Source organism: Cherax quadricarinatus, chromosome 22, assembly GCF_038502225.1.
Source record: "Cherax quadricarinatus isolate ZL_2023a chromosome 22, ASM3850222v1, whole genome shotgun sequence".
NCBI classification, from domain to species: Eukaryota; Metazoa; Arthropoda; class Malacostraca; order Decapoda; family Parastacidae; genus Cherax; species Cherax quadricarinatus.
Window position 1 is genome coordinate 4,885,338 of NC_091313.1, and position 14,499 is coordinate 4,899,836.

Genomic DNA, 14,499 nt, shown 5'->3' on the forward strand with positions numbered 1-14,499 from the left:
TTTAGTGTGTTGATAATAAGTGAGACTTCTGTTGGGCTGGTCGGAGCTAGGAATAGTGTGTTCGGGTAGGTGCCAGTGAGGTAGTCATTATGTGGGGTGTTTGAGCTTGGGATTTTGCTCGCTAAGTTTTTTCCTATGGAGGAGAAGAAAACATTGGCCCTGTTTGCTGTTTCATTCGGTGGGAGTAGGGGTTCATCTGGTTTTGTTAGTTTGATTGTTCTGTTTCCTGATAATTTTTTAGTTCCTAGAATTTCAGATAGGGGTTTCCAGATCTTTTTCATATCACCTTTTAAGTTAAGTAATCTGTTCTCATAATACAATTTTTTTTGCCCTTCTTATCAGGCTGGTTAGGATTGACGAGTAACGTCTTGTTTGGTCTCTGGTTATTTGGCCCATTCTGTACTGTTTTTCATACTGGTGCTTTATATTTATGGATTTGAGGATGCTGGGTGTTAGTCGGACTGTTCAATCTCTTAGCTGTGATCTTTTTTTTTTTTTTTAGGGCAATGCATGTTATAGAGGTATTGGGTCTTTTTTAGAAAATTATTAATATATTTGTCGGTATCTGTATAGATTTCTAGCTCGGTTTGCCAGTTGACGTTGGTCATTGATGTTGTGAAGTTATTAAAAGCTGTCTCATTATGAAGTCTGAAGGTAAATTTTGTAGTGTCTTGAGGTAATTTACCTAGATTGGTTATGAGAAAGGTAGGGTAGTGGTCTGTGGTGTTATATGTGATTATGCCTGATTTTAAAGGGGATATGGTGTTGGTCCAGATGTGGTCTAATAAGGAAACACTAGTCTCCGAGATTCTTGTAGGTTTTGTAACTCTTGGTAGCAGCATGCAGTTGCTCATGGGCATCAGAAAACAACACGAAGTTCAGTGATTACAAATTTCAATTGCTCTGCTATGGAAAGCTCGAGGAAATAAAAAAAAACCTGGATCGGACTATAAAACAAATTCCAACAACACAACAGAGCAAAAAACTAATGTGAAGGACCTGAGTGATGATCAGAGAATCTCACTTTGAAAGATCACAACAATGTCTCTACCACATCTGCTAGGAAAATGATAGGACAAAAAATGAGACCCTTCAAGACTTGGTATTCCACGCCAGTGATGATTCTTTTCAAATCGCTTCTTCTCTCTAGGCTGGAGTACTGCTGTATACTAATGTCCCCTTTCAATGCAGGCATTATTATTATTATTATAATCAAGGGGGAAGCGCTAAACCCGGAGGATTATACAGCGCCTGGGGGGGGGGATGTGGAAGGCATTCAGGCTTAATTCGGGGAACTGGAGCACAGATCCAATTCCCTAAATCAAGAGCCCCTCACCAACATCAAGGAACCTTCCTTGAGGGGTCAATGCAGGCAAAATTGCAGACCTGGAAAACATACAGAGAACTTTCACTGCACGTATAAATACAATAAAGCACCTCAATTACTGGACACAACCCAGGGCAACATGGGTTTAGAACAGGTCGCTCCTGTCTGTCTCAACTATTGGATCACTACGACAAGGTCCTAAATGCACTAGAAGACAAAAAGAATGCAGATGTAATATATACAGACTTTGCAAAAGCCTTCGACAAGTGTGACCATGGCGTAATAGCGCACAAAATGCGTGCTAAAGGAATAACAGGAAAAGTCGGTCGATGGATCTATAATTTCCTCATTAACAGAACACAGAGAGTAGTCGTCAACAGAGTAAAGTCCGAGGCAACTACGGTGAAAAGCTCTGTTCCACAAGGCACAGTACTCGCTCCCATCTTGTTCCTCATCCTCATATCCGACATAGACAAATATGTCAGCCACAGCACCGTGTCTTCCTTTGCAGATGACACCCGAATCTGCATGAGTGTCTTCCATTGCAGACACTGCAAAGCTCTAGGCGGACATCAACCAAATCTTTCAGTGGGCTGCAGAAAACAATATGAAATTCAACGATGAGAAATTTCAATTACTCAGATATGGTAAACATGAGGAAATTAAATCTTCATCAGAGTACAAAACAAATTCTGGCCACAAAATAGAGCGAAACACCAACGTCAAAGACCTGGGAGTGATCATGTCGGAGGATCTCACCTTCAAGGACCATAACATTGTATCAATCGCATCTGCTAGAAAAATGACAGGATGGATAATGAGAACCTTCAAAACTAGGGAGGCCAAGCCCATGATGACACTCTTCAGGTCACTTGTTCTATCTAGGCTGGAATATTGCTGCACACTAACAGCACCTTTCAAGGCAGGTGAAATTGCCGACCTAGAAAATGTACAGAGAACTTTCACGGCGCGCATAATGGAGATAAAACACCTCAATTACTGGGAGCGCTTGAGGTTCCTAAACCTGTATTCCCTGGAACGCAGGAGGGAGAGATACGTGATTATATACACCTGGAAAATCCTAGAGGGACTAGTACCGAACTTGCACACGAAAATCACTCACTACGAAAGCAAAAGACTTGGCAGACGATGCACCATCCCCCCAATGAAAAGCAGGGGTGTCACTAGCACGTTAATTATTATTATGATTATAATCAAGGGGGAAGCGCTAAACCCGGAGGATTATACAGCGCCTGGGGGGGGGGATGTGGAAGGCATTCAGGCTTAATTCGGGGAACTGGAGCACAGATCCAATTCCCTAAATCAAGAGCCCCTCACCAACATCAAGGAACCTTCCTTGAGGGGACTAGCACGTTAAGAGACCATACAATAAGTGTCAGGGGCCCGAGACTGTTCAACTGCCTCCCAGCACACATAAGGGGGATTACCAACAGACCTCTGGCAGTCTTCAAGCTGGCACTGGACAAGCACCTAAAGTCAGTTCCTGATCAGCCGGGCTGTGGCTCGTACGTTGGTTTGCGTGCAGCCAGCAGCAACAGCCTGGTTGATCAGGCTCTGATCCACCAGGAGGCCTGGTCACAGACCGGGCCGCGGGGGCGTTGACCCCCGGAACTCTCTCCAGGTAAACTCCAGGTATGATTGAAGTCCCTTGACCTGTATTCCTTAGAATGCAGGTAAGATAAGATAAGATAAGATTTCGTTCGGATTTTTAACCCCGGAGGGTTAGCCACCCAGGATAACCCAAGAAAGTCAGTGCGTCATCGAGGACTGTCTAACTTATTTCCATTGGGGTCCTTAATCTTGTCCCCCAGGATGCAACCCACACCAGTCGACTAACACCGAGGTACCTATTTGCTGCTAGGTGAACAGGACAACAGGTGTAAGGAAACGTGTCGAAATGTTTCCACCCGCCGGGAATCGAACCCGGGCCCTCCGTGTGTGAAGCGGGAGCTTTAGCCACCAGGCCACTTGGAAAGCTCATAGATGGACTAGGGCACATGGAAATCAGCCCCTGCGAAAGTTAAAGACTCAGCAAGCAGTGCAACATCCCCCTAAGGGGTGCCATGAGTACACTAAGAGACAACACAGAGTGTCAGGGGCCCCAAGGCTGTTCAGCTGCCTCCCATAAGGAGGATTACCAGTAGACCCCGAGCTGTCTTCAAGAGAGAGTTGGACAGGCACCTAAAGTCAGTACCTGACCAGCCGGGCTGTGGTTCGTGTGTAGGTTTGTGTGTGGCCTGCAATAACAGCCTGGTTGATTATATTATAATCTTTTCTACAAGTACATGTACAAGGTATATAGGCCTAGCTGACATCAATGACATACTGCTATATAAAAAGCCCTTTGTTATGCAGAGCATTTCGGGGAAATTAGGAAAGTTCTGTCCTAGGGTGTAACCCACACCAGGCGACTAACACCCAGGTACCTAGTATTTTACTGATGGGTGAAGAGGGGCAGCAGGTGTCTTAAGGAAACACGCCCTAATGTTTCCACCAGTACTGGGGACTGACCCCCAGACCTGTGTGTGAGTTGAGTGCGCTAGCAATCGAGCTACGGATTAGGCCCTGATCCACCGCGAGGCCTGGTCATGGACCGGGCCGCAGGGGCGTTGACCCACTGAACACCCTCCAGGTATACTCCAGGCATTGTCAGGGGTGTTGTCACTATTGTCTCTGTTCTCACTGGTGTTATTAGTGTTGTTGCCACTGATGTTGGTTCAGTGTTGTCACTGATGCTGGTTCAGTGTTGTCACTGATGCTGGTTCAATGTTGTCACTGATGTTGGATCAGTGTTGTCGTCACTGATGTTGGTCCAGTGTTGTCACTGATGGTGGTTCAGTGTTATCACTGATGCTGGCTCAGTGATGTCACTGATGTTGGTCCAGTGTTGTCACTGATGTTGGTCCAGTGTTGTCACTGATGCTGGTTCAGTGTTGTCACTGATGCTGGTTCAGTGTTGTCACTGATGTTGGATCAGTGTTGTCGTCACTGATGTTGGTCCAGTGTTGTCACTGATGGTGGTTGTGTTGTCACTGATGCTGGCTCAGTGATGTCACTGATGTTGGTCCAGTGTTGTCACTGATGGTGGTTCAGTGTTGTCACTGATGCTTATTCAGTGTTGTGTTGCCACCGATGCTGGTTCACTGGTATTGTCACCGGTGTTGTCACTTGTCACCACTGTTGTCACTGGTGTCATGGGGCGTTGTCACAGGTGTTGGTTCCACCAATGGCGTGACCCAACGTGTCTCTCTTGTTTATTTACATTTTACTTTCGTTCGAAAATGTAATCTGGCTTTGGCTTCGGTTGATTTACACAATGACACAGAGACTAATCGAATCTTAAAATAATATTTTCTGATAAAACTACACAATGTTTATTATATTCTTAAAGTACACTATTGTATGTTTTTTTTACCTCCAGACATTACCTTTGATTTAAAAATATACATAAAATATAAGAATCGGAGGTGCTTACAGTCAGCTGGAGCTAACTAGAAACTGTCAAGTTATCTATTAACAAAAGTTTTAGCACTCTTTACACCAGTTTTTTTTTTATGTATCTTGGGTAAAATGGAAATTATATGTATTTTAGTATGTTGTTAGAAATAGTTTGAACAATACAGTACTGGGAATCTAACAAGAAATACATGAATGTGAGTAGTTAAATGGTTCTACTGTTGTTGCTTTTCATGTAATAAATATTAATATGTAACCACATGTGGTGTTCTCTTCAGGTGGGATGGTTGTGAAGGGCTCTTGCTTCAAGGAACTGGAACAATCATTTACCCTTTAAGTGGTAACTACTAAGTTTATTCATGTATAATGACGCAATCTTTGGATGATTACAATAGTCTTCCACAATAGCGAATCACCGAGGATAACCCTGAGAAAGGTTATATCGGCTTATTTGCATTGCGGTCCTTTCCTCATGCCAGTGAAGGGCTCTTGCTCCGAGGCTTTAGATTCAAACTGAAGTTCCTCCCATATCTCAAGTACTGTATGACCCCCTTCAAGTTTACCACTTTCCCATGCATATAATAATCCAAGGAATCGGGGCTACATTTCCTTTCCTGGGATCAAACCTGATTGCTTCCCATTCTCAGGGGGGTTTATGAACCTCATGGGTTCATCATTTCACTATTAATATAATAATATTATCTAGCATTTGCTGCTGAAGTTCAACTCTCAAGGGATGCGCAGTGACACTGGTGAGAGGCTCTTCATCCAAGGAATTGGATTTGTCCTCCCCTTTCCTGGATCAGACTTGGTGCTTGATAACCCCCAAAATGTTGAGCATTTCACCCTGATTAATGTAAGTAAAAACTTACCATGAGCTTTATCAAACTTCCATGAGCTTTATCAAACCTCGTCTTAAAACTATGTATGGTTCCTGCCTCCACTACGTCACTTTCTAGGCTATTCCACTTCCTGACTGACAGGTAGACAGCAACCTGGTAGACAGCAACCACCCAGGGAAGTACTACCGTCCTGCCAGATGACTGTGAAACAAAAACCTGTAACTGTTTTGCATGATGGTAGGATTGCTGGTTTTCTTTTTCTGTCTCATAAACACGCTAGATAACAGGGATATCTTGCTACTCCTACTTACACTTGGGTCACACTTCACAGACACGCACATGCATATATATATATACATACATCTAGGTTTTCTCCTTATTCTAAATAGCTCTTGTTCTTTTTTATTTCTTCTATTGTCCATGGGGAAGTGGAAAAGAATCTTTCCTCCGTAAGCCATGCGTGTCGTATGAGGCGACTAAAATGCCGGGAGCAATGGGCTAGTAACCCCTTCTCCTGTATACATTTACTAAAAAAGAGAAGAAGAAAAACTTTATAAAACTGGGTTGTTTAAATGTGCGTGGATGTAGTGCGGATGACAAGAAACAGATGATTGCTGATGTTATGAATGAAAAGAAGTTGGATGTCCTGGCTCTAAGCGAAACAAAGCTGAAGGGGGTAGGAGAGTTTCAGTGGGGGGAAATAAATGGGATTAAATCTGGAGTATCTGAGAGAGTTAGAGCAAAGGAAGGGGTAGCAGTAATGTTAAATGATCAGTTATGGAAGGAGAAAAGAGAATATGAATGTGTAAATTCGAGAATTATGTGGATTAAAGTAAAGGTTGGATGCGAGAAGTGGGTCATAATAAGCGTGTATGCACCTGGAGAAGAGAGGAATGCAGAGGAGAGAGAGAGATTTTGGGAGATGTTAAGTGAATGTATAGGAGCCTTTGAACCAAGTGAGAGAGTAATTGTGGTAGGGGACCTGAATGCTAAAGTAGGAGAAACTTTTAGAGAGGGTGTGGTAGGTAAGTTTGGGGTGCCAGGTGTAAATGATAATGGGAGCCCTTTGATTGAACTTTGTATAGAAAGGGGTTTAGTTATAGGTAATACATATTTTAAGAAAAAGAGGATAAATAAGTATACACGATATGATGTAGGGCGAAATGACAGTAGTTTGTTGGATTATGTATTAGTAGATAAAAGACTGTTGAGTAGACTTCAGGATGTACATGTTTATCGAGGGGCCACAGATATATCAGATCACTTTCTAGTTGTAGCTACACTGAGAGTAAAAGGTAGATGGGATACAAGGAGAATAGAAGCATCAGGGAAGAGAGAGGTGAAGGTTTATAAACTAAAAGAGGAGGCAGTTAGGGTAAGATATAAACAGCTATTGGAGGATAGATGGGCTAATGAGAGCATAGGCAATGGGGTCGAAGAGGAATGGGGTAGGTTTAAAAATGTAGTGTTAGAGTGTTCAGCAGAAGTTTGTGGTTACAGGAAAGTGGGTGCAGGAGGGAAGAGGAGCGATTGGTGGAATGATGATGTAAAGAGAGTAGTAAGGGAGAAAAAGTTAGCATATGAGAAGTTTTTACAAAGTAGAAGTGATGCAAGGAGGGAAGAGTATATGGAGAAAAAGAGAGAGGTTAAGAGAGTGGTGAAGCAATGTAAAAAGAGAGCAAATGAGAGAGTGGGTGAGCTGTTATCAACAAATTTTGTTGAAAATAAGAAAAAGTTTTGGAGTGAGATTAACAAGTTAAGGAAGCCTAGAGAACAAATGGATTTGTCAGTTAAAAATAGGAGAGGAGAGTTATTAAATGGAGAGTTAGAGGTATTGGGAAGATGGAGGGAATATTTTGAGGAATTGTTAAATGTTGATGAAGATAGGGAAGCTGTGATTTCGTGTATAGGGCAAGGAGGAATAACATCTTGTAGGAGTGAGGAAGAGCCAGTTGTGAGTGTGGGGGAAGTTCGTGAGGCAGTAGGTAAAATGAAAGGGGGTAAGGCAGCCGGGATTGATGGGATAAAGATAGAAATGTTAAAAGCAGGTGGGGATATAGTTTTGGAGTGGTTGGTGCAATTATTTAATAAATGTATGGAAGAGGGTAAGGTACCTAGGGATTGGCAGAGAGCATGCATAGTTCCTTTGTATAAAGGCAAAGGGGATAAAAGAGAGTGCAAAAATTATAGGGGGATAAGTCTGTTGAGTGTACCTGGTAAAGTGTATGGTAGAGTTATAATTGAAAGAATTAAGAGTAAGACGGAGAATAGGATAGCAGATGAACAAGGAGGCTTTAGGAAAGGTAGGGGGTGTGTGGACCAGGTGTTTACAGTGAAACATATAAGTGAACAGTATTTAGATAAGGCTAAAGAGGTCTTTGTGGCATTTATGGATTTGGAAAAGGCGTATGACAGGGTGGATAGGGGGGCAATGTGGCAGATGTTGCAAGTGTATGGTGTAGGAGGTAGGTTACTGAAAGCAGTGAAGAGTTTTTACGAGGATAGTGAGGCTCAAGTTAGAGTATGTAGAAAAGAGGGAAATTTTTTCCCAGTAAAAGTAGGCCTTAGACAAGGATGTGTGATGTCACCGTGGTTGTTTAATATATTTATAGATGGGGTTGTAAGAGAAGTAAATGCGAGGGTCTTGGCAAGAGGCGTGGAGTTAAAAGATAAAGAATCACACACAGGGTGGGAGTTGTCACAGGTGCTCTTTGCTGATGACACTGTGCTCTTGGGAGATTCTGAAGAGAAGCTGCAGAGATTGGTGGATGAATTTGGTAGGGTGTGCAAAAGAAGAAAATTAAAGGTGAATACAGGAAAGAGTAAGGTTATGAGGATAACAAAAAGATTAGGTGATGAAAGATTGAATATCAGATTGGAGGGAGAGAGTATGGAGGAGGTGAACGTATTCAGATATTTGGGAGTGGACGTGTCAGCGGATGGGTCTATGAAAGATGAGGTGAATCATAGAATTGATGAGGGAAAAAGAGTGAGTGGTGCACTTAGGAGTCTGTGGAGACAAAGAACTTTGTCCTTGGAGGCAAAGAGGGGAATGTATGAGAGTATAGTTTTACCAACGCTCTTATATGGGTGTGAAGCATGGGTGATGAATGTTGCAGCGAGGAGAAGGCTGGAGGCAGTGGAGATGTCATGTCTGAGGGCAATGTGTGGTGTGAATATAATGCAGAGAATTCGTAGTTTGGAAGTTAGGAGGAGGTGCGGGATTACCAAAACTGTTGTCCAGAGGGCTGAGGAAGGGTTGTTGAGGTGGTTCGGACATGTAGAGAGAATGGAGCGAAACAGAATAACTTCAAGAGTGTATCAGTCTGTAGTGGAAGGAAGGCGGGGTAGGGGTCGGCCTAGGAAGGGTTGGAGGGAGGGGGTAAAGGAGGTTTTGTGTGCGAGGGGCTTGGACTTCCAGCAGGCATGCGTGAGCGTGTTTGATAGGAGTGAATGGAGACAAATGGTTTTTAATACTTGACGTGCTGTTGGAGTGTGAGCAAAGTAACATTTATGAAGGGATTCAGGGAAACCGGCAGGCCGGACTTGAGTCCTGGAGATGGGAAGTACAGTGCCTGCACTCTGAAGGAGGGGTGTTAATGTTGCAGTTTAAAAACTGTAGTGTAAAGCACCCTTCTGGCAAGACAGTGATGGAGTGAATGATGGTGAAAGTTTTTCTTTTTCGGGCCACCCTGCCTTGGTGGGAATCGGCCAGTGTGATAATAAAAATAATAAATCCTTGACTTGTACTCCCTTTCCTTTGAACAAACGTGATTGCCTCCCATTTTTCAGGAACTGTTACCCCTATGGGTTTAGAGCTTTCTTCTTAAAAGCCTATGCGGAATTATATATTTAAATTGTGTTGTATACTGTATAAGAAAACATACTCAAATTTTATTTGATATTTGTAGAATTCTAGTTTTTTCATGCTCTCTTCAGCCAAAAAGAGCACAGTTCACATAAACCCACACTTAGGAGAGAAACCTTATAACGATGTTTCAATTCATCGTAGGCCATTGTTATGATGAATGGGTTTGAAAACCGACAAGTTGAAGATTGAGACACTTATGCAACATATGGGAATCTTTATTAAGGAAACATTTCACCACACAGTGGCTTCATCAGTTCAATACAAAGCAGAGAGGTGTAAGAAAGGAAGAGTTTGAAGTAATCAGTCCATCAGCCTGGAGTCGATGTGTTCAGTCCATCAACTTTGTAGAATGTACAGCATACGGCCGTAGATGTGGGTTATATACTGTAGTCAGGAAGAGGCGGGGTCATAGTGGTACCATCCACTAGTCGAAGTAGGTCTTCATCCAAAGGTTGGACAAGTTTTGAAGAATTCTTTGTATCAAGATCCCATGATCTTGATACAGTATATAAGCCACGTCTACAGCCCTATGCTGTACATTCTACAAGGTTGATGGGCTGAACACATCAACTCCAGGCTGAGGGACTGATTACCTCAAACTACTCCTCTCCTTGCACCTTTCTGCTTTGTATTGGGCTGATGAAGCCACTGTGTGGCGAAACGTTTCCTTAACCCGTAAACGGTCCAAGCAGATCTACGTTCACATGTGTAATGCTACAAAAGTAGATCTACTTTTTTTTTACATATTTTCAAATATAACAAAAAAAAAGTAGATCAAAGTTTTTTTACACATTTTCAAATGTAAAAAACAAAAAGATCTACTTTTTTTTACATACTTTCAAATGTTGAAAAAATGTATATATACGTTTGGACCGTTTACGGGTTAATAAAGATTTCCGTATGTTGCATAAGTGTCTCAATCTTCAACTTGTCGGTCTTTGAACCCATTCATCACAACTGTCAGACACTGCATCATCATGGGATCTTGATACAAAGAATTCTTCAAAACTTGTCCAACCTTTGGACGAAGACCTACTTCGACTAGTGGATGGTACCACTATGACCCCGCCTCCTCCTGCTTCACCTCACCTGACTACAGTATATAAGCCACATCTACAGCCCTATGCTGTACATTCTACAAAGTTGATGGACTGAATACATCGACTCCAGGCTGAGGGACTGATTACCTCAAACTCCTCCTCTCCTTACACCTTTCTGCTTTGTATTGGACTGATGAAGCCATTGTGTGGCAAAATGTTTCCTTAATATTTTCCATATGTTGCATAAGTGTTTCAGTCTTTATCAGGCCATTATTAAGTCACAACTGGGACCTTTCATCTTTCTCACCCCAGTTGTGACTTGACAGATGGTCTAGGATGGACTAGAAAGTTGCCAAATTTGTTCCAGCCACTGTATTGTGACTTTTTTATTCTTTAAAACAAATCACTGTTTAATATCTTTATTTAATACAAGTACATGTGCATGGTATACAGGTCTGGCTGACATCAGTGACATACTACTATATAGAAAGCCCCTTGTTATGCTTAGCATTTTGGGCAAATTAGGTCAGTATCCTAGGATGCTACCCACACCAGTCGATTAACACCCAGGTACCCATTTTACTGATGGGTGAACATAGACAATAGGTGTAAAGAAATGCGCCCACTGTTTCTACCCTTGCTGGGAATCGAACCCAGACTCTCGCCATGTGAAGCGAGAGCTCTAGCCACCAGGCCACAACTTCAAATGTTATATAAATATGTCCCCTCATTATATACTAAAAACAAATAGTTTTAGCAGCATATTAGATAACATTCCCAATATTAATATAAATTTTTATCTTCCCAGGAGAACTGCCATGCCTATGTCTGGCCGTGATGCTGTAGTCCTGTGTGTGTTGGTATGCTGTGTGCCAGTGCAGTACTGGCTAACACAGCACTCATCTCTTACCACAGATCAGCGAGCAACTGAGTTGTACAGGCTGGTAAAACAAATCCACATTGTGGCACAAAAATGGCTCACAACAGCTTCATGGAGAATGTGGCTTATTGGTGTTCAACAAAAATATATGGCTAATGGTACTCATTTTTTTTTTTTTACTTTACTGTAATTAGGTGTAACAGTGCTATTGGGCAATCTTAAAATTATTATTTCATTTTACTGTGAGTGATAGTATTAACATTAGATTTTGTGAAGCATAGTGTACAGTAAAACGTCAATTTAATGGACCCCGTTATAACACATTTCATATTTAACGGGCAAAACCTGTGACTGGATAACATCTGAAAACAATGGACAGTCTGCTATGTCCAGAATTGTCAATTTTTGTTAAGATTCACATGGTAAATTGATTTTGAATTTAACAATAAAGTCCTTTAAATCTAGAATTATCTGTTCACTGGTTAAATTGATTTTGAATTAAATGGACAAAATGCGTTAAATACAGAATTGTGTATTACTGTTACAGTCATGGAAAAAATATTCACATTTAAAAGGCAAGCAACATTAATGCACCCTCTCCTCTTTTAGTCTTTTAAAGTGAGGTTTCACTATGTATGTTTGTACAATATTTCTTAATGGAAATTTTTCATTACTCCTATGTATATATGCAACCCAGTCTCAATATTTTGTCAGATATTCGTAATATGGCTAATAATAACTGAAAAGGAAAAGTTGAAAAATACAGTGGACCCTCGGTTTTCGTGTTTAATCCGTTCCAGAGCCATTGGCCAAAACCAAAACCATTTTCCCCATGAGAAATAATGTAAATGGAATTAATCTGTTCCAGACACCCAGAAGTATCAACAACAAAATTTTTTTTTACCTTAAAGATAGATTTACATGCACAAAAGAATGAACATTGCACATGACACTTACCTTTATTGAAGGCTGTTGTTGCTGGAAGGAAGACAGTGAGGAGGGGAGAGGAAAGAGAGGTTATTCTTTGGAAGAGGAATCTCCCTCCATAAGGACTCTAGGTACCAAGTCCTTATCTGGGGTCACTTCCCTCCTTTTTTTTTAATGCCACTAGGACCAGCTTGAGAGTCACTGGACCCCTGTCGTGCAAAATATCTGTCCAGATTGCTCTGTTTCTGGAATCTCTAAGATTTGCCTAAAATGGGACATGGCATTGTCATTGTAAAAGTTGCCAGCATGGATTGCAACAGCTTTCTCAGGGTGATGTTCCTCCACAAATTAATGCACTGTAGTTCACATTGCACAAATCTCCTTACTCTTTGAAGGCATCTTCTTCCATCTCTCTTCCTCCTCTGAAGCAAGTTCCTCAACTGTGGTCTGCTGCTGTTGCAGATGAAGCTCTTGCAGCTCATCATTGGTTAACTCTTCATTGTGGTCCTCCACCAACTCTTCCACATCGTCGCCACTCACATCCAACTCCATGGAATTTCCCAATGCCACAGTTGATTGCACAACAGGTGTAGGGTTGACAGGGTCAGCTTCAGACCCTTCAAAATCCTTCTCTTGGACACAATCTGGCCACAGTTTTCCCCAGGCAGAGTTCATCATCCTGGAAGTCACTCCCTGCCAAGCCTTATCTATAAGGCCTATGCAGTGGAAGATATTGAAGTGATTCTTCCAGAACTCTCTTAGGGTCAATTCAGAGTCTGAAGTTATGTCACAGCACCTTTGAAACATTGCTTTGGTGTGCAGTTTTTGAAGTTTGCAATGATCTGCTGGTTCATGGGCTGAATGAGAGGAGTGGTGTTAGGAGGCAAGAACTTCACTGCTACAAAACTGAATTCCTTAGACAATTGGTCTTCCAAGTCTGGAGGATGAGCAGGAGCATTGTCCATTAACAGGAGGCACTGGAGTGGCAGTTAATTATCCAGGAGGTATTTCTTCACACTCGGGCCAAACACTTCATTGAACCATTCCAGGAAAATTTCCCTAGTGACCCATGCCCTACTGTTAGCCTTCCACATCACATACAATTTACTCTTGACAACACTGTTTTTCTTGAGCACTCTGGGATTTTCAAAGTGATACACCAGTAAAGGCTTCACTTTGAAATCCCCACTAGCATTACCACACAACAAGAGAGTTAGCCTGTCTTTCACAGGCTTGTGTCCTGGGAGTGCCTTTTCCTCCTAAATAATGTAGGTCCTCTTTGGCATTTTCTTCCAAAACAGGCCTGTTTCATCACAATTGAACACTTGTTGGGGTTGGAAATTTTCAGCTTCTATGTAACATTTGAATTCCCGCACGAATTTTTCATCCATTTGCTTGTCTGAACTGGCACCCTCACCGTTTCTTACAACACTGTGTATGCCACTTTGCTTCTTGAATTTTTCGAACCAGCCTTTGCTGGCCTTAAATTCACCTACGTCAGCACTTGTTTTAGGCAGTTTCTTTATAAGATGATCATGCAACTGCATTGCCTTTTCACAAATTATAGACTGCACAGCACTATCTCCTGCTAACTCTTTCTCACTGATCCACACCAACAACAATTTCTCTACTTCAATTGTTTGGGATCTCTGTTTGGTTATCGCATTCACCCCTCTCTCAACATCAGCTTCCATGATTTCTTTTCTCTTTGCCACAATGGAGCCGATTGTTGATGGCAACTTCCTGTACATCCTGCTGAGTTTAGCAATGCATTTGCCACTGTCATATTTTCTTAGGATTTCTTATTTCAGTTCTACGGTGTTCCTCACTTTCTTTACCAAAGCACTGGCACTAGGAGCTTTCTTTGGGGCCATGGTTGCTTATTTAGCAGTCACACACAATAAACAAGTGGCCAAAACAATGGATTATTACGAAATGTTTCAAATGACCTGGCAGGATATGTTCACTCATCGAGAAACAACACTACACTTACTGAAAATGCACGTGGGAGGTGGCTTTGTCTGTGCGCTGGGCACTGGACAGGCTCTGTACGATCGACGAAAACGGAGGTAATCAACGAAAAAAGTCGGCCAAAACTGAAATCGGCAATAATAGAGATCGACGAAAACAGTGAG

General features: G+C 42.0%; 1 protein-coding gene across 6 annotated transcripts in view; it reads left to right on the plus strand.

Annotated features, from left to right (window-relative positions):
* The first annotated feature begins 4,809 nt into the window (after positions 1–4,809).
* The window catches only part of LOC128689791 (uncharacterized), a 52,659-nt gene continuing 42,969 nt past the window's right edge, over positions 4,810–14,499 (plus strand). Inside the window, exons 1-3 of one of the 6 annotated variants that reach the window (XM_070087472.1) lie at positions 4,810–5,001; positions 5,511–5,660; positions 11,366–11,595. In XM_070087472.1, the coding sequence (XP_069943573.1) occupies positions 5,659–5,660; positions 11,366–11,595 (232 nt within the window). In that variant the 5' untranslated portion in view covers positions 4,810–5,001; positions 5,511–5,658. The other 5 variants (XM_070087467.1, XM_070087470.1, XM_070087469.1 and 2 more) reach the window with 5 other exon arrangements.